We start from the raw sequence: 21049 nt of genomic DNA on the forward strand, positions 1-21049 counted from the left end.
CTATGTCCTCGCGTCAGCTGATTTTAAGCGTAGTATAAAAATATGGTGAAAAATATCTCAAAAAGTAATAAATGTCATCGTGATACGAACCCTCAATCAAGACAGTTTCATTAATCAGCACCTGCGTCTACTTTATTTCCGGGTATTCTGTACATTTTCAGCTATGAATTCCTTTGTAGATTTTGATATACAGTATTACTGAGATTTCTTGTAAATATTAATGCAAACTGCCAAACGTCAAAATTTTTTTTCTTTATTGTTTAGATGGTTGGACGAGCTCACAGCCCGCCTGGTGTTAAGCGGTTACTGGAGCCCATAGACATCTAAAACGTAAATGCGTCACCCACCTTGACATATAACTTCTAAGGTCTCAGTATAGTTACAACCGCTGCCCCAGCCTTCAAGTTCTAAAGAAAATACATCTAAATACACACTTTCAAGACATCTAAATAAAATTTACACTTTTCATACTGTTAATGATATTTGTCTGACGTATCGTATCGAAGAACGTATCGTGTAGCTTAAGAAATACCGACGATCGTAGTTCATATTATTGTGTAATTTGCAGCAAATAGATTAGTTTCCGTTCGAAAGGTAGGGCTCTTATTTTAAAATACGACGACTTCGGTCTCGATGGCTTAAATTAGATTATCTACTAGTCTTGGATATATTCCATCTAATGGAGATTTGATTGCTGCTCAGTCAAGCACCCTAGTCTCATTAAACATAGATAGTAATATATTAATCTTCGCTCAACGATCGATATTCAATCATAATCACTGAAACCTCAACATAACGATTTATGTTATTAAACATTACGCACTTCGCTTTTTTTATTGATAAATAAAAGAACATTTCCAAATAAAAAAGATGTGTGGTATCGTGGGACACCGGATAGGAACGAAGTTCCTTATTATAAAAATATCAATTTTAAGTTCTATTCGAGGTATAAAGAAAATAAAACTGGAGGTTTCGCAACAACCCACGGTCATTCATAACGTGCAAACTTATTGTGGTACACTTCATTCACGGTTGTTTGCATAATTAATTGAGTTAATGTATTGCGCAAACGAACGAAGTGCGATCGCGTGGTCAATGAATGATAAAAAAATAGGTGATTTTTGTACGTTATTACAAAGTTAAGTCGTAAACTGTGTGCATTAATAATAAAAATACGTTACGGACGTTTTTAACCAGTTAGGGTACCCCTCCGCATCGTCCCATAAGGAACTTAGTTCCAAAAACCTTGTTATAAAGCTCGGCAATAATTACTCAAAGAAAAGGAGAAAATCATTCGTCAAAGAGAAGAGATATGTTACTTAACTGTTTTGTCTTTGCCTATTTTTATAAAATAATAGAATCGTCACGTCGTTCGTAAACACGCATCCTACCGACGTCGACCGGACACCGTCACCGTCGAATCCGTCGCTTGCGACGAAGGGCTCGACGAGCGAATTAACCCACAGACACAGCCCACTGAGTTTCTCGCCGGATCTTCTCAGTGGGTCGCGTTTCCGATCCGGTGGCAAGGGCGGATCCAGCTTTGGCGCCAGGAGGGGGTCACATAGTCAAATTTAGATGCGTTCGTTCCCAAACGTTTTCCATTATACAAAGTTATTATATTATATTAAATTAATTAAATATTGAAGGTATGTAGTTACATAAAATCTGTATGGTGACAAAATATATAAATAAAATCATTATATTCAATTAGTGGTCCACCTAAGTCCTGGACCCAGCTCAGGGGGTGGTCATGACCCCCATGACCCTCCCCCTGGATCCGCCATTGTCCGGTGGTAGATTCTGCGAAGCACTGCTCTTGCTAGGGCCAGTGTTAGCACCACTCCGGTTTGAGCCCCGTGAGCTCACCTACACGTTAGGGTGAAGCTGATATAGCCTCTCAAGGCTATCAGCATAGGTAGGAAAAAAAAAATGAGACGAGATGAGAGTAATAAACGTGTGTGTTTAAATTAAACGTTGCGTAGTGTTGTAGCGTGCTCATTGAACTAATGGTAATAGCGATGTCTAGTAACGCATATATTTACGTAATATTAAAACTTGATTAGGCAAGGAGAGACACTCTATACACCTATCTGTCTTTGCTTAGCAATTATGACATGCGGATAAAAAAAATTGCACAACTTCTTGCAGAAAAATAATATTAATTGGATATATTTTCGTACAAAGAATCTTCAAGCATTATCGGAGAGATTATTCAAGAATAAATACTAATTTACTTATACAAGTAAACTGTTGACCTCAACTTAACATAATTCATTCTACAATAGCCGATAAAACTGTCTTCGGTCGACAGTAAAATTATTTCTCCTTCTTGTAGACATTCCGTGAGGTCATAAGGTTTTATATTGCGTATTCTAATCCCCTGTTTGCCGATTAATCAGAAGATAGCGATCCCGTGTACGGGGCTCTAGTTTCTTTGAGTTCGCAATACTACCATTATAACTTATTCGGTAGTCGTATCCTCACATTATTTGCAAAATCAACCAACTACATCCAAAATTATCCAACAAAATTCAATATCAACGATTTCCAAGTAACTTAGACCTTCGGCTGTGGTGGTAGGATAGTATGGTCGGTCTGTGGGTGCATGGGTACGTGTTATTTCAATTCCATGAGGGCGGGAGGTCTGTAGCTACTGCGTGGGCCGGTACTGGCAGGGATCCGGTCTGCTTCCCTGCTACCCGCTCTATAATGAGAATTAAGCTCGATAGAAAGAGAAAATGAGAATAGAAACTCAGAATAGAAAGCATTAGGATCATCGTATGAGGGGCAGGGTGATGGGAGAGATGTGCTCCGCACTAAACGATTCGCTTTCCCCCTTTGCCTTTTCAAGAGTTCTGTCTCATGTGAGGTTTGGATGCTGGTTGTTGAGCGACAGGAGGTTTTAGTCGGTTCGACTCTGACATGCCCCGCCTTCCATCCCCAGTGGAGGGCGGAAATCCGGCGATTTTCGCCTGACCAAAAAAAAGGATCATCGTATATCAATCTCACTGTAAATAGGAGTAACGAAAATACTCGCAAAATTCTGAATATATATCGAATGATGTTATCAAACGAATTACGTAACATTTTAAGTACAGAGAGCGGTGGTGTCTTGTGCGAATGCAAGCTAACAACATAAAGCTACATTGTTATTCGCACAGATTTATAGACCGTAAAACATTATGTTGCGAGCCCGCAGCCAACAGTGAATTTAATATTATGCGAGAAACTACTTTTGCTATTATTTATTAGATGGAGTACTCTTTGAGACTTAAAATAAATACTATAGAGTATTATTGTTGGTTCTTTTAGTTGAAAGGGTGAAAAATTCGTGAACGATTTTTGCGTAGGTATATCGCGGCTTGACTCATTCAACTCTCTTCAGTTGTATTACGGCATTCCCTTCCTATTATTAAGAAAATTTTAAATTTCAACTCCCAACTATGATTTCAAAGAGACAAACTGAAGCTTCATGAGAAAAGTTACTCACATTACACCGTATAGGTCACTTCTACGATTAAAACAGAACGTGTAATTAATTGGCTTTTTCTGTTTGTTACAGGTGCAGTGCTAACTTTTGGGGCGTGCGTGTTTGAGTGCGTGCGAGTGTGCAGACAACGTCGCGGGAGGTGCTCGCGCGCGCGCGTGTGTGTGTGTTTAAGTGCTAGTGACACGGTGAGAGTGTTGTGCGTCGTGCGGTCCCAGGTGGCGCCGACGCTGCCGTCAAGTCAATGCCGTTGTGCCGATGGAGCGGTGATCGCGGCCTGACTACGTCGCTACAGCAGCGCTGGTCAGTATTCAATACAATTGGATATTTTAGAATGAAGTTCCTTATGGGACTATGCAGAGGGGTACCCTAACCGGGAAAAAACGTCCGTAACGTAAGATTTTTATTAGTAATGCACACAGTGTACGAGCGCGTTCGCTTGCGCAATACACTAACTCTTATGTAAACAACCGCGACTGAAGTGTACCACAATAAGTTCGCACGTTACCGAATGACCGTGGGTTGTTGCGAAACTTCCAGTTTTATTTTCTTTATACCTCGAATAGAACTTCAAATTAATATTTTTATAATAAGGAACTTCGTTCCTATCCGTTGTCCCACGACACCACACATCTTTTTAATTTATTTATTGCTTAGGTGGGTGGACGAGCTCACGGCCCACCTGGTGTTAAGTAGTTGCCGGAGCTGATAGACATCTACAACGTAAATGTCGCTACCCACCTCGGGATATAAGTTCTAAGGTCTCAGTATAGTTACAACAGCTGCCCCACCCTTCAAACCGAAACGCATTACTGCTTCACGGCAGAGTCCGCGCGGGTGGGTACCACCACCCTGCCTATTTCTGCCGTGAAGCAGTAATGCGTTTCGGTTTGAAGGGTGGGGCAGCCGTTGTAACTATACTTGAGACCTTAGAACTTGTATCTCAAGGTGGATGGCGCATTTACGTTGTTGATGTCTATGGGCTCCAGTAACCACTTAACACCAGGTGGGCTGTGAGCTCGTCCACACATCTAAGCAATAAAAAAAAGTTAACTTTTACGCGATCGAGAAGTTCAAAAACTCGCACTAAGCATACTGAACAGAACTAGTTTGAACAATGGTACAGTATAGTATATGGCGTGACATGATAAAAAAAAGGTTTTTCCTTTTTGGGACCATCATTAAATGTGTTCTAATGAAGGGAAATTGAGTGATTGACATTATCTGTTAACTTACGGACGCTAGTAGAAAGGTTTTTTTTCTCTCTCGATATTCTGACAAGATTCTCTCCGAGGAAGTCAAATCGAACTGAGCAATATCCAGAAACCTGACTTTGTGTAGAATTACTAAAGTCGAACGACTTTAAAATGTGGGATTCTCTGTTTTACAAAAACCGAATAACATATTAAATGATCATCAAAGGGCGACCATTTTGTAACCAATTAAATTTATTAAATGTTACTTATTTTGTGTAAGCTATGAATTAATTTGCGGCAGGGGTGGACGTGTTGTGATTATAAGTAGTATGATAAGTCGGTATCATACCATTTTGATTATTTTTAACGCGACGTACTCGCGCATGAAGATGATAGCATAGTAGGCCAGTCGTTATACAAATCAGGCTGTGACCTCATGTTTCAAGGTGGGTGGTGGCATATACGTTGTGATGTATGTGTGCTCTGCTAATCTCTGACCCCACGTGGGTTTGTTCCCACATATTAGCAAAAATGATTAAAAAAATATGACATGTAGATAGCGTTATTGAGTAGTATCAACTATTGAGATAGTTAAAAACAAAAAAAAAAGTTTGATTAGTACCGTAAATTTAGTTCCACGTACTTCGCAAGTACACTTTGTGGTAGGCAGTATTGCGCATTGTCGGTGTCCGTGAACGATGGTAATCAGATAGGCTGCTGTATATTTTATTATAATATAATATAAAAATATCAGAAACCACATAAATATAGGCACATTAAAAAATAAACGTACATACCGGTAAATTTTTGAAAGAAGATACTGACAACCATTTTATAAAAGCCAAAGATTCCGTTACAGATTCGATATCACGTTACTATTTAGTGATTAAATCTCTCGAATTACGCTTTCTGTGCCTGTAACTGAATTGCTTATCTGTATTTAATATTTAATTATTATTGCACGAATACTGTTAATGATGATCTGGTTTGTAAGCAATTACGATTTCGAAATTAATTAAATGTCGCACATGTACACAATTCGTATTAATTTTCCATTGATAAAACCGTTTGAAGGATTAACGAGATATTACGTGCAATCGCGCTATTTATGTTATGTAAATATAGTCTCGGTTGTGTAATTAAAATGAGAGTTATAAGTAATTTGTTGTGATAAATGTAATAATAACGTGATTTAAATAAAGAAGAAATAAGTCGTCTATAGTATGTTTTTAACGAGTACATTAATTGAATATTATGCAATTTCGAAAAGGGCACATGTCGCATATTTTGTCAAATACGTTTTTTCATATACATGTAGTTTTGAGGCTTACCTACACCCATTTTATAATAATTCCAGTAAGTTTCAATTGCTAATTAACACTAAAATATATCTCAAAAGTTAATATTTAAAATTTTACACTGCTTTAGAACTCCTGAACATTTTCAGAGATGTGCCTTTTTCGAAATTTCATATTCAATTAATCTAGAAGGCTCAATGGCCCTGATTGTAAGTGGTTACGTATGTAGATGGATATCAGCAATGTCAAGTATGCAGCAAGGCCTTTGTATACCGCTACGAGCTCGTTCAAACGAGTCTTCAAAGATGGAAGAATACTTTATTATATTTCTTTTATAAATACAGTATTTGAAGTCGTCGTGGCCTAAAGGATAAGACGCCCGGTTCATTCGTATCTAGCGATGCGACTGGGCCGCTGTTCGAATCCCGCAGGCAGGTACCGCGATGAAGGAATAAATGAATAATAATAATAATAATTAAATGACATGGTGTAATAAAAATAAAACCAACAAATATTTCGTTTGCGTAATTACTGTTAGGGAAACTTGTGAGCCCGCACGGGTAGGTATCAACCACCCTGCCTTTTACAGTCGTGAAGCAGTAATACGTTTTGGTTTGAAGGGCGGGGCAGCCGTTGTACTGTAAAACTGAGACTTAAAACTCATGACTCAAGATGGTTGACAGCATTTACTTTTTTGATGTTAATGGGCTTCAGTGAACACTTAGCACCAGGTGGATGGTGAGCTCGTCCACCCATGTCGAAAAAAAACATAATTACGTGGTACCAAGATTATGATTATTCCACGACAGACATTGCATTGGGCAAAAAAGGCATTTGATCATAAAGCCACTTATTGGTTCAAACTGTCAATCAAATTACCCAAGGACTTACTCAAAACCAAACAAACAGATATTAAAAATGCTCAAGTTGTTTAAAAGAACTTTAGTGACAAACACAAACATACGTACATACGCATTACGCACTACCATCTAATAAAGATACACTAGAGAATAATAACTGCACCAAAGAGAATAATAATTTTAACTATTTTGTTCTACTTATTAGTTACTTCTCACCAACAAACTGAAGTTTTTTAAAAAGCCAATAAAAAAGATGATTATATTTTTGATCAATCATAAGACGTAATGCTTTATATAGATTATTTGCCAACTCATTTTTCTCCCGTGACAAGGCTTGCTCTTCAATTGGGCTTTTGAAAAAATAATCTCATGTTCTGTGATAGTAAGCAATCATATCATGGATATGTAGCGTTACGTTTAGTCTTTGGGGATTATGAACAGCGTAACTTGCTGATCGACCAGTGTCACACACACACACAATATCAATGTATTATATATACGTACTATGTACATACATAATACAATAGTAAACACTGACATCAATTTGTATATATATGACAATATGTTTAAATGTAGTGTAATAAATCAATTTATGTCTAGCCATTGTTAATAGACGATGGTAGCAGTAGTAAAGATTGCATTAGTTCCTTGCTTTCTCGCCTATCACCTTTATTGAGTACTATTGATTACAATATAATGATTACAATGTTTATAAACTGAAAGTTATTCGTTTTTGAAAGTAAATATAATGTATTAAGTTGACGGGTCATTTCGGATCCTCCCGATCGACTAACGGTGTTTTTAGGTACCTCAAGCACCGGTCACCGTTCTCGTGGAAACCGTCGCTTGCGATGAAGGGCTCGGCGAGTAAATTAACCCACAGACACAGCCCACTGAGTTTCTCGTCGGATCTTCTCAGTGGGTCGCGATTCCGATCCGGTGGTAGATTCTGCGAAGCACGGCTCTTGCTAGTCTTCGTGTTAGCAACTTCGTCAGGTTTGAGCCACGTGAGCTCACCTACTAGTTAAGGTTACGCTGATATGGTATCTCTAGATCATCAGCTTAGGTAGGGAAAAAAAGTTGATGGACATTTTGATATTGTTTTTATGTTTTTATCATTCGGTTTATTCTTCGTTGATGGGAAGAATATGGGCCCATTAAAAACTCTTATATGACCATTAAAACGAATCTAAAAGTTTGGCGCCGCTTAAATTAGAATAATTATAACATTAGAACAGGCATCACGAAGATTTCACTAAATTATCTCTTAAAAATTCGATGAAGATCATTATTTCTGTCCGAAAATAGACGTGCGCCCACCCACATCATATAGTAAGTTGTCATCGTCGTAATGGATGCCGAATCTGAGGCCTGTACCATCAAATCGTGATTTAGATACGGGCATATCATAAATACTAAGAGGTATATTTCAGAATATACTTAGGTTTCTCCGAAAAAGATTTCGAGCTCTTGTTTTATAGTGTGGCGGTAGCCATCATATGATATAGATATCATATCATATGAAAGATCTTCCACCGAGCGCGTGATATTGTTCGGTAGACCGACGGTCCGAATGTTGTTGTTCGGAACTTGTATATATGCGCTTTATTTTGAAAATGTCGTAAGCGAGATTCAGGTATCTGTCAGGTATCTTGCGTTGTATGATGGCTACCCGCCACAATAGTATTAAATGTGATAGGAATTATCTCTGCAAACTAGAAACTGTTTTAATGTAACAAGTTTTTTGTAATCCTCAGGAAAAATGAGGTGTAACTTTGTGGAGATTCATTTCAGTTAAAAGGTTCTTTATACACAAGTTAGGTCAGATACGTTACGTATTGCACGCAAGAGCAACAAAGTTGTCGCAAGCATTCGTTACTTTTTCTATTTATAATATACCAGTCATTGGAAAATAGATAATAAAATCAAAAGGAAAAATATATATTATTAATAGCATTTTCTTTATGTAAGATACTTCTTTGGACGAAATATCAATGAAATCTTCAAATGCTTTTAGGATTAAATGGGAATTGGAATAAAACACAAAATTTAATATTAAAAATGATACAAAAATACTGAAGTTATCTTTCTGCCTCAGGTCAAAAAAGCGACACAAGACCTGCAATTGGGCTGTGTGACCGCAACCAACCAACTGATCACATTGTGAGTAACAATGATGCTCGTTTATACAAATAAAGTTCCGAAATAAACAATGGGAGGCTTTTTATTCAGAACCATGTATGTAACCCGTATTGGAAATTATTACCCACAGACACAGCCCACTGAATTTCTCGCCGGATCTTCTTAGTGGGTCGCGTTTCCGATCCGGTGGTAGATTCTGCGAAGCACTGCTCTTGCTAGGGTCAGTGTTACCAATTCTCCGGTTTGAGCCCCGTGAGCTCACCTACACACGCTAAGGTAAGCTGATATAGCCTCTCAAGGCTATCAGCATAGGTAGGAAAAACAAAAAGGAAATTACAAGAGTAAACGTCGTAATAGATATATCAGTGGAAACTGTAGACGATGCTCTCAAGCTCATATTATAATTATTAAATATTTATTAACACCACAAAAATTATGGTACGGTTATTTTTAGCCTGAACGGGTAGGTAGGTATCACAATCTATTTACGCAAAGCCATTAAAGAGAAAACTTCCAAGTTTTGTGAATTAGATTGCTACGATTGGGACTAACCAATCTGAAAATATTGTTAACAAACTGGGATCCGAAATAATGAATACGAGATATTATTGAATTTGTTAGATCATTTTCCTATAGAAGACAAAAAAAAAATACATTGTCTGTCTTAGAGGTTTCTCCAAAATTATTTTGTGTCCTTGAAACGTATGTAATTGTACTTAATTATTTTGTTACAGGTGACGCGCTGCGGAACATATATTAAAGCGGCTTTGCCGCTTTAAATGGACAAACGCAAGATGCTGCCAAAGAGAGCGCGCATGGATAGTATGCGGGGTCCTATTGCAAACGGACCCCTGCAATCAAGGTCAGTTTGTATATCTAATACTGGAAAACTTGACAATCAAATCAATCTAGTCCTTAATGAAATTTGAAACGAATCGATCCGAATAACAAGTTTTAATTTGATTAGATTATTGAAAATCAGAAGCGTTAAGATTGAATAGTGAGTTCGATTGCCAACTCATACCCATACCGGGCGGGCAATGTAACGGAGCGCGGCCGCCGCACTCAACAAACCGGTTTCCGCCTTTCGAGCTCACTCCACTTATTCTTTCCTCGTGCTAATCCTATTTGGTTTCCATCAAAACTTGGCCGAAGGGGTTGCGGCCCCTTTCCGCCCTTGGGGGTGAGGCCCCGGAGGCCTCTTTGTTTGCGAACAAATCTGTTTTCGTCTGCCCCCGGGAAAGTTTGTCGAAATTCTGAAAACTCCGGTCCCAGTCAGGAATTACTTTTCAGTTTCAACGTTCGAAACTTCGCTCGACAATAATAATAACTCCGTTTCGGTATGACGAAAGTTTAAATTATTAGTTTAATCCGACTGATGGTTTAATTATTCGGGACGGGTTCCGTAGGACGTTTTCCGAACTGCGATCACTTTAGCCTGTGCGCTATGATAACAAATACGCAGTAGCTAATTGTATTACAATTTCTAGTTGGTTTTTCATTGATCGTTGACTATTTCAGATTTTGTTTACTTACGATCAGTATTTAATAATTGTTTTCTTAATGTTAATTATTAGGTAACGTTTTCTTTTTCATTGACGGATTCATCAATTTAAAATGAATTTAATAATGTCACTTCGATAAAATCTGTTTTTATTTTTTCCTATCCAAATAGAATAAATAAATACCTTGAATCGACTCGAAATCCGTACAAAATATTTAATGAAACAACGTGAAAGTCGTTCACGTAATGTTTATCAAACAGCAACCTTGGCTCTTGTAAGTCGGTCGTCGACACCGACTCGGATTATGTGCGCGCATAAAATATACCTCCACACAATACAAGTGTACGTTGTTTATATTGTAATAAGGTGCTGCTGCTACTGTACAAGTTGCGATGCCAACGGGAATAAAATTATTATTTGGGTTGCATCTTTTCGTCAATGCTTATATGTTGAGAAATCTGATTACAAATTATTTAGTAAAATGTTTATTTTATTTTATTTTATTGCTGATGGATGGACGAGCTCATACCCCACCTGGTGTTAAGTGGTTACTGCAGCCCATAGACATTTACAACGTAATTACCGTCACCCACCTTGAGATATGAGTTCTAAGGTGTCAGTATAGTTACAACGTCTTTCAAACCGAATAAGAATAAGATGGGTAAAAGTGGGGATGGTTTTTTTTTTTCGACATATTATAACGATATTATTTATCAAAGACGATTACGCTTACGGGGTTTGCAGCTAATAGTGCTCGTTCGTAATCTATCTTTTATCAAATACTAGAATCGCTAATCATTGTTATCGATGTGCCCAAAGTTTATTCGCTTGCCTAGTTTTACAGTTAGCTATATTTCGATTTTCTAAAACGCCCAATGACTTCGACAAAATTTTCGTTCAATTACACTCTAAAAAAAACTTATCTAATGACGCACTCTGTTAAAATAATCAAATATGTATGTAAAAGTATTAAAATAAAGATCGACAACACTCCTTATCAACAATAATTTCGGATTATTAGATAAAATTGGCATTTATATTTCTTGGAAGTATTTAAATCGAACCGGTGCTTACCTGTTCGTGCCCAACACAATACCTTTGTTATCGATAAAATGATTAAAATTGTTTATGTACCGCCATAAAGTGTATCGTGAACTCAATGACAAGTTCTTTATCAAATGAAGTTAGTAAAGAGTCCTGAGCGGTAGGCGGTGGCTTGGCTGTGTCCTTGACATTGTCAATGCTCATAACTGAGGGTGACAGGTCATCTCGACGTGGTCCGTATGTTAGTTTGCATTCCGGAGCAATAAAAAAAAAGGTATAAAGATGATGAATGTAAATCGCGAACTGTGATCTGGTACGGTGAACTGTGTATCCGTTATTTCTTTCTAAGAATTTATCGCCTCGTACGCGATAAAAAATATCTTTATACTGTAAACACGTTGAGCGCAGTTTGTTTTTATGATCCTTAAGCATTTTTTAATTACTCGATAATGTTTAATATTTGGAATGCTTTCGTAGTAAAACTAAATTCGGTTTTTGAACTTTTTATCGGCTTTGACTGGGTTTGGTTAGTCGCTTATGGTTTGTAAGCGGTTTGTTTCGATGTTAGTAGTAGTAAGCATGTTATCGTGAACTTTTTACGATCATGGACTGAAACCCAGCTTAGACTGTAGCGTTTTAAAACTTGGCCACACGGAATATCATATAGTGTGACGTCATTTGGGGTTAAAATGCACGACAAGGTAACCGCATCTTAAGTATACAAAGCAATTAGTCACATGACGTTATTCTGTGTTGTCATTAGTGGTTTTTTTTATTAGTAATTCTAACTCTAGATAGAGTAGATTTTAATAGGCCGTTACAACAGATGGGAGTATATATTTTGTCAACAATTACAGATTTAGTACAAGTAGAATAATCGTCATTTTGAATGAACTCGAAATTATTACTGCTTAAACTCAATTTAATATTCCACAATTAGTAAGCACATTCATATTTTTTAAGAAGCGAAGATAAACAAAACAAAAATACCAAGCCATTTTAGCGTGCAATCAGCGCAACGAAGTAACTAACTGTTCGAGTAATATTGAATGAAACGCGCGGTGATAACCAAACCAACCCGGCTTATTGAATTATAACTCGTTACGGTACACGTTCAACTCCATTGTTGTAACCCCTTAGGTGCTTGGAATATTTTTTGTGATATTAACTTTGAATCGTGAATAGCATTCTGCGTTGTTCTATTAAATTGCGAGACGCGATAATTTTGTCGTGGCTGTTTCTCGTCATTTTAGTTGTTTTGTTATTCATTATCATAAGTGTTAGGTGTAGATTTGAAGATAGTATAATATCGTTATTTACTTCTTTTTTTATTGCTAGATGGGTGGACGAGCTCACAGCCCACCTGGTGTTAAGTGGTTACTGGAACTCATAGAGATCTACGACGTAAATGCGCCACCCACCTTGAGATATAAGTTCTAAGGTCTCAAGTATAGTTTCAGCGGCTGCCCCACCCTTCAAACCGAAACGCATTACTGCTTCACGGCAGGAATAGGCAGGGCGGTGGTACCTACCCGCGCGGACTCGCAAGAGGTCCTACCACGAGGAATTTCGCAAATTATAATTTTGCGGGTTTCATTTTTATTACACGATGTGATTCCTTCACCGTGGAAGTCAATCGTGAACATTTGTTGAGTACGTATTTCATTAGAAAAATTGGTACTCGCCTGAGATTCGAACATCGGTGCATCGCTCAACACGAATGCACCGGACGGACGTCTTATCCCTTAGGCCACGACGACTTAAAAAGTGTATTGTATAGAGTACTATAGTACATTTTTTAATCTGTATTTTATAAAACATTTGAAAATAAGTGAAGTGCTACCAATTTTAGACGTTCGTATCTATTTATTTGTGTATAGTTCAGCAGACTTGCACCTCATACATAATTAAGTAGGTATGACGCATTATTTAAATGTAATGGACGTGGTTTTATATGTAAATTTATTCAATGTTCTTAGGTTGATTATGTTACTAAATAATACGATTATACAACGGCTGACTTTAAAATGTACATTTTTAGTTTTTTTTTTAATTAGCACCCAAAGTTGGAGTTTATCGGAGAATTTAAAACACGGTTAAAAATTTTAAGATGTTTTTTATTAGTACGTATATGTACGCAAAACAATTATTCCGTTAAATTATTAACATCACATCGTTATCGCTGTATCAGGCTATGGTAGAAATCGTGGCCAATATTTTCTAAGTCTTGTGCACAGTGATTTTTTTCATGATTGGTCGGGTTTGGCAGTCTGCTTGCTAGCAAGCGATGCAAGACATGGTATATGGCATATTATAACAAAAAAAAATGACATCCTTAAAATGGTCACACCTAGAACATGTTAAAAACAATTACAATCTGATTGATAACTTGAATGAATACACACCTGATTGTGTATCTAAATGCGACATTGTAATCGCCTGCCTATTTCTGCCGTAAAGCAGTAATGCGTTTCGGTTTGAAGGGTGGGGCAGCCGTTGTACTGTTATAAGTGAGACCTTAGAACTCATGTCTCAAGGTTATTGGCAAGTTGTAGATGTCTACGGGTTCCAGTAACAACTTAACAGCAGGTGGGCTGTGAGCTCGTCCACTCACCTATACAATCTATATAGTATATCTATATCTATATAGTATATCTATATGTCGTGGATAACGACTTTTAGTAAAAGACGGTGGTTTTGATTATTATTTTAAATGATGAGATGTTGTTTTGATAAATATCACAAAATGAAGGGTAGACTACGTAACGCCACAGTATAAAATGGCGGTACGTGGACAGAGTCGTGGCATTCCGTGTCAGACAGTCATTCAGTCCGTATCGGACGGTCGGTCCGTCTCAGTCAGTGAGTCTCTGGCAGTCAGTCAGTCTGTCGGTATGTGCAACGAAACTGTCGGTTTATCCTGTCATTGTGAAAGTTGTGTGTGTTAAGTTTCAATAATTATGATTGAAAAGTTTTATTGACTAAACCGTAGGAGCGGTACGATTTATCCCACTTCTGATGTCGGCACACGTCAGGGATGGCTGAGCGGTAGTTTCGTCATCACTCGTATTCGATTGAACTCAGTTTAGTCAATAAAACTTTTCAACCGGACCGACCGTCCGATACGGACTGAATGACTGTCTGACACGGAATGCCACGACTCTGTCCACGTACCGCCATTTTATACTGTGGCGTTACGTAGTCTACCCTTCATTTTGTGATATTTATCAAAACAACATCTCATCATTTAAAATAATAATCAAAACCACCGTCTTTTACTAAAAGTCGTTATCCACGACAACTAAAAGTCGTTATCCACGACATATATATATAAAAATGGATTGCTCATCGTTAGTCTCGCTAAAACTCGAGAACGGCTGGACCGATTTGGCTAATTTTGGTCTTGAATTATTTGTGGAAGTCCAGAGAAGGTTTAAAAGGTAGATAAATATGAAAATGTTCGGAATTCAATAAAAATAACAATTTTGTTTTTCCTTTGAGGTGTCCCCCGTCGGATGGATTCGTTTTGTTTGTTTTAAGTTTATTTTATACAAAAGTTTAGGTCTTTTATTTATCGATTGAGGCACTACGAAGTCTGCCGGGTCAGCTAGTAAAATTTAATAAATAACTGTGTTTTTGTAATTTCCAGGCCACTCGTGGCCCTGCTGGACGGTCGGGATTGTACCGTCGAGATGCCGATCCTGAAAGACGTGGCGACGGTCGCCTTCTGCGACGCGCAGTCGACGTCCGAAATACACGAGAAGGTACTCAACGAAGCGGTCGGGGCCCTCATGTGGCACACCATTATACTAACCAAGGAGGACCTTGAGAAGTTCAAGGCGTTACGGATCATAGTACGCATCGGGTCAGGTGTCGATAATATCGACGTTAAAGCCGCCGGCGAATTAGGTGAGTTGCGCATTAATCTCTCTCTCTCTCTCTCTCTCTATTCTTCATATACCTACTGTATGTAAATTGTGTTTTTGAATTAAATAACATGATGTTTTTTTTAATGGGATTTTATGTCCTGGTAACTAAGACCTTTAAGACATGTCTTATTTTAATTTATATTCTTATTTTTATGAAAAATGATAATATGGAGTGAAATGAAATGAAATGAAGTTTGAGGCATTAATCAACTGGGATGAAATTAAATGAGATGCGATGAGATGATATGGGATGAAATATAATCTCAGTAAAATGGTGGTCATTTACTGAGACTTTTCAGTGGGCTTTTTGGAGGATCCCGAGAAGTTACGTTCAGCGGCTTTGTTTCTTTTTCCCACATTTGTGCACTTTCACAGATACTAAACAGTTAATGAACCACCATTATTACACATTTCAACCTGAAGAAACACTATATAGACAAAATAAAACAAATCACACAACTTCACTCCCGTTGCGTTCCCGCCAAAAAGTCCAATAACATGATGATGATTCTTTGAATAAATGACGTAACCAGTAAATTATTATGTGAATTAATATACTTAGTTTGTATTGATCGTCTTGTCTTGGTTGATTAATCCTCCCGATCCACTAACGGTGCTTCTAGGTACTTCAAGCACCGGTCACCGTTCTCGTCGAACCCGTCGCTTGCGACGAACGGCTCGACGACTAAATTAACTCTCAGACACAGCTCACTGAGTTTCTCGCCGGATCTTCTCAGTGGGTCGCGCTTCCGATCCGGTGGTAGATTCTGCGAAGCACGACTCTTGCTAGGGTTCGTGTTAGCATCGTCGTCAGGTTTGAGCCCCGTGAGCTCACCTACTAGTTAAGGTTCCGCTGGAATAGCCTCTCTAGGCTACCAGCTTAGGTAGAAAAAAAAAGAAGGTTGATTAAGCAACAGGATCTGGACATGCCTGAAATGCTGTTGAACCCTTCGCATTGGATTAGATTAAGTCGTAAACTATCAAATGTTCAACGTTTAATACTGTGTATTTGTTAACGTTACAGGAATAGCGGTATGTAATGTTCCCGGGTACGGAGTCGAGGAGGTAGCCGACACCACGATGTGTCTCATATTGAATTTATATCGACGGACGTATTGGCTAGCCAATATGGTCAGAGAAGGAAAAAAATTTACAGGTGCGTTGTGTCAATTATTCCGTTTGCGCTTTTCATTTGTAATAATGCGCTTTTGTTGAATTGTTCAAATGAATTCGAGGTTTATTATGGCTTTATTTGAAATTGAATACGTGCACATTATGAACAGCTGTCATGTTGAAGGGTGTGATTTAATAATAAATATAATGTTGAAAAAAAAACCCGTGTTATTGTTGGTGGAATGTATTAATTATGCTGTCTATTTTGGTAATAAGTAACGTGATACACAGGACAGCTGCATAACTGTTAAATAATATAATTTTGGATGTTAGTGTGGCATAAGGTCGGATGTATATGAATTTTGTAGTGAAACATTTTGTATAAAAGTCATCCTTCAACCGTCAGGTTCGTTAACCGAGATATCGAGAGTCAGAACTTTCATCTCATATTAAAAAGCGACGGCATTAACGTTACCATTTGATTTTACTCTCAATTAACATCATCATCATCAGCCCACAGTCGCCCACTGCTGGCACATAGGCCTCTCCCAATCGACATCACAAACTCAATAAACAACATAAAAATAAAAGTTTAAAAAAACTAACAAAATACGCTTTCATAGATAATTCAACTAAAAAATTCAAAATAAATTATTTTAATAAATTTAAATTAAAAATAGTGTAAGAAAAAATGATTTTATTGTAATAAATCGGTCCTTAATAAGTATACCAAAATTTCGCCAAAATTCACCAAAAATCATGTTCAAAGATTCTGTTACATACATACGTCTGAAGCTAATAAAAGAGTATTAAAAAGTAGTAGTGTATGTATAAATACAACAAGTAAGTAAGTCCGATGGGCGTGTGGCACATTCCAGGGCCGGAGCAGGTGCGCGAGGCGGCGGCGGGGTGCGCGCGCATCCGCGGCGACACGCTCGGCATCGTGGGGCTCGGCCGGATCGGCTCGGCCGTGGCGCTGCGGGCCAAGGCGTTCGGCTTCAATGTCATATTCTACGACCCCTACCTGCCTGACGGCATCGAGAAGTCGCTGGGCCTCACCAGGGTCTACACGCTACAGGTGAGCCGCGCCACCACCATTTCAACAACAATGAACCTCTACCACCCACTAATGTTATTACAGTTGTTGAAGTGAAACTTTTAATGCGTCTTCCAACAAGGTTGCTTTTTTTTTCTACCTAAGTTGATGATTTTGAGAGACCGTATCAGCGTCACCGAGCTAATAGAATGAGGAGATGGGTAGACCCGATAACCAATTGGCATCTATTGGTTAAAACCACCACTCTGACTATTTCCGTAGGTATCGTACAAGCTCTTTAAGGGGGCTCCAGCTGAGATTGGGATTTTTTTCTCTACGTATTCTAGTAACCTCGAGGGGCTATTCTAGATTCACCGAACTAGTAGGTGAGCTCACGGGGCTCAAACCTGACGACGTTGCTAACACTAGCCCTAGCAAGAGCCGTGCTTCGCAGAATCTACCACCGGATCGGAAACGCGACCCACTGAGAAGATCCGGCGAGAAACTCAGTGGGTTGTGTCTGTGGGTTAAAAGTTACTCGCCGAGCCCTTCGCCGTAAGCGACGGGTTCGGATTTGAATAAAAATAGAGGAAATATATATTTTCACTTAAATGCTTATTACAAATTTAGCCAACCTGAGATGAAACATGAATCACTCCTAGTATTGATTTAGTTAACAGTTTGTGAGAGAAATCGGGCGAAAACCTATACATCTAGTATTTTTCCTATTTTAGTTAATTTATTATTTTAGTGTGCTGTTATTTTGACTTAATGTCTCAAGGAAATTGTCTTGTATTGTAGTTAAAATTCCTTCAACTAGTCATTGTCTTGATCAATGGAATTGACAATAAGTGCAAAGGATACTGATACAATTGAATAACGCTATTCTTGAGGGAAAAACTTAGTTTCTTTTGTCGTTATGTAATAACGGTAGGCAGCGGCTTAGCTCTGCCCCTGGCGTTGTTAATGTCTTTGAGCGATGGTAACCACTTACCATCAGCTGGGCCGTATGCTCGTCTCCTGCTCGGGCAATAAAAATAATACTGGTGGCACTGACCTACGCTCTCTCCTTTGTCGTATCACTCTTGTCAGAGCGGTCGTGATCGTCATTCTAATATCATTGCTGTGGGTAATAATTATATATTATGGTAATAACTACCACCAGTAATTAGACGAAGTGATAATCTTGTGACAGTTATTATTTTTATTGCTTAGATGTGTGGACGAGCTCACAGCCCACCTAGTGTTAAGTGGTTACTGGAGCCCATAGACATCTACAACGTAAATGCGCCACACACCTTGAGATATAGTTCAAAGGCCTCAGTATAATCACAACGGCTGCCCCCACCCTTCAAACCGAAACGCATTACTGCTTCACGGCAGAAATAGGCGGGACGGGTAGCGAAGCATGATAGCTTACGATATTATCGTGTAAATTGTTCACATGACGACACTCCCGTTACCTCCTCAATCCGTTCAATATTGAATTTTATCTGGATAAGATGTACCAATGTTAACGAGCTTGAGGCAAGTTGCAATCTTGCCTTATTGGCATAGGCACAGCCAAATCACTAACAGTGAAACCTAAAGGCTGTCTCTTGATTAGAGTCTCATGCATGATGCAACGTTTCAGGTCACATAACATAACAAATGTATGTAGTATTAAAAACTATTAACGCACTTCAATAGCAAAACGAGACAAGTAAATAAATTTTCTAGTACTGTTGTCAGTTTTTCATATCACTACATAGTATAAAACAAAGTCGCTTTCTCTGTCCCTATATCCCTATGTATGCTTAAATCTTTAAAACTACGCAACGGATTTCGATGCGGTTTTTTTTAATAGATAGAGTGATTGAAGAGGAAGGTTTATATGTATAATAACATCCATTAAATTGTGGAGAAATCAATAATAAATTACAGTTTCCGAAGCGAAGCGAGGGCGGGTCGCTAGTATAATATAATTGGAAATTTCCATCAAATTTGTAAAATTTTCATACACACATAGATACAGGTCTAAGCTAACTACAACGCAAAGTGGAGAGTTCGGAAAAGGTATTTATGGGTTTTTTAAAATGTATAATATTTCCGTTACAGGACTTATTATTCCAGAGTGACTGTGTCTCACTGCACTGCAGCTTAAACGAGCACAATCACCACCTCATCAACGAGTTCACCATCAAACAGATGCGTCCAGGTAAGCCTTTTAGCTTTAAATTGCTCATAAATAATAAATAATGAGCGGTGAATGGCTATTTGGTTTAAACGACATTTTTGAAACGTTAACAGGAGAGCCATTTAAAGTTTAAAATTTGGAAAAAATATAACAAAAAAACTACTTCAGCGTAGCCTTAAATTTCTCAAAAATAATAATGAAGGGTAAAAGGCTGTTTGGTTTAAGCGACATTTTTTAAACGTTAACAGGAGAGCCATTCAAAGTTTAAAATTTGGAAAAAATATTATAACAAAACTTCTTCAACTATTTGAATGGAGAAAACTTAATTAAAGTTCAATTAAAAGTATCGAACTGTTGACGCTAATACCAAATAAAACGGAACTTTAATTAAATGTCCCGTATTAAGCGAAATATCGCTTAAACTAAATAACGTTTCACCCCTCGATATATATACTAATATTATAAAGCTGAAGAGTTTGTTTGTTTGAACGCACTAATCTTAGGTAATACTAGTCCGATTTTAAAAATTCTTTCAGTGTTAGATAGCCCATTTATTGAGGAAAGCTATAGGCTATATAACATCATGAGACCCATACAAGTGGAGCACCAATAAAGAATGTTTCAAAATATTTTCAATTTTTACGTAAATTAAATGAGTGGGGCGTAAAATTTAGCGCTATGCCAAAGTAACTATTCCACGCGGACGGAGTCGCGGGCAAAAGCTATATTTTATAAACTACAAAAAGTACACACTAAAGACATAGTAAAAATCTAACATTATCAAAACAGACTGAAATAATCTATTATCATTATTAAACTGATCAAATCAAACTGTAATAGTGTATCTGAACAATTGTATTTATTGTAATGTAATTACAAAACAATGTTATTACTTGCATTGTTTACTTGTTCACAACACTATAAAGAAAATGGAAGTATCAGTAGCAGAAAGCATGTTATCGTTTGCTTTTTACGATCGTGGACTGAAACCCAGTTTAGACTGTAGCGTTTAAAGCCTGGCTACGCGGAACATCATACTGTGTGACGTCATTTGGGGCTAAAATGTACAACAATGCTGTGTTGTCATTAGTGGTTTTTTTATTATCAATTCTAACTAGATAGAGTAGATAGAGGCCGTTACAACAGATGGGAGTATATATTTTGTCAACAATTATGGGCTTAGTACAAGTAGAATAATCGTCATTTTGAGTGAACTCGAAATTATTACTGCTTAAACTGCTGCTGTTTATGCTGTTTATG

At 37.8% G+C, this 21049-nt stretch overlaps 1 protein-coding gene across 14 annotated transcripts in view; it reads left to right on the top strand.

The window, feature by feature from the left end:
* LOC101736219 (C-terminal-binding protein) overlaps nucleotides 1–21049 on the top strand; it is a 132009-nt gene that overhangs the window by 105692 nt on the left and 5268 nt on the right. For 8 of the 14 annotated variants that reach the window (XM_062676349.1, XM_012691442.4, XM_062676350.1 and 5 more), the window contains 6 exons: nucleotides 3566–3793; nucleotides 9721–9848; nucleotides 15185–15444; nucleotides 16489–16620; nucleotides 17456–17655; nucleotides 19711–19810. In XM_062676349.1, the coding sequence (XP_062532333.1) occupies nucleotides 9766–9848; nucleotides 15185–15444; nucleotides 16489–16620; nucleotides 17456–17655; nucleotides 19711–19810 (775 nt within the window). In that variant the 5' untranslated portion in view covers nucleotides 3566–3793; nucleotides 9721–9765. Of the gene's footprint in view, nucleotides 1–3565; nucleotides 3798–8942; nucleotides 9012–9720; nucleotides 9849–15184; nucleotides 15445–16488; nucleotides 16621–17455; nucleotides 17656–19710; nucleotides 19811–21049 lie in introns of those variants that run through there. The other 6 variants (XM_062676354.1, XM_012691434.4, XM_062676352.1 and 3 more) reach the window with 3 other exon arrangements.

Source organism: Bombyx mori, chromosome 26 (assembly GCF_030269925.1).
Source record: "Bombyx mori chromosome 26, ASM3026992v2".
NCBI lineage: Eukaryota > Metazoa > Arthropoda > Insecta > Lepidoptera > Bombycidae > Bombyx > Bombyx mori.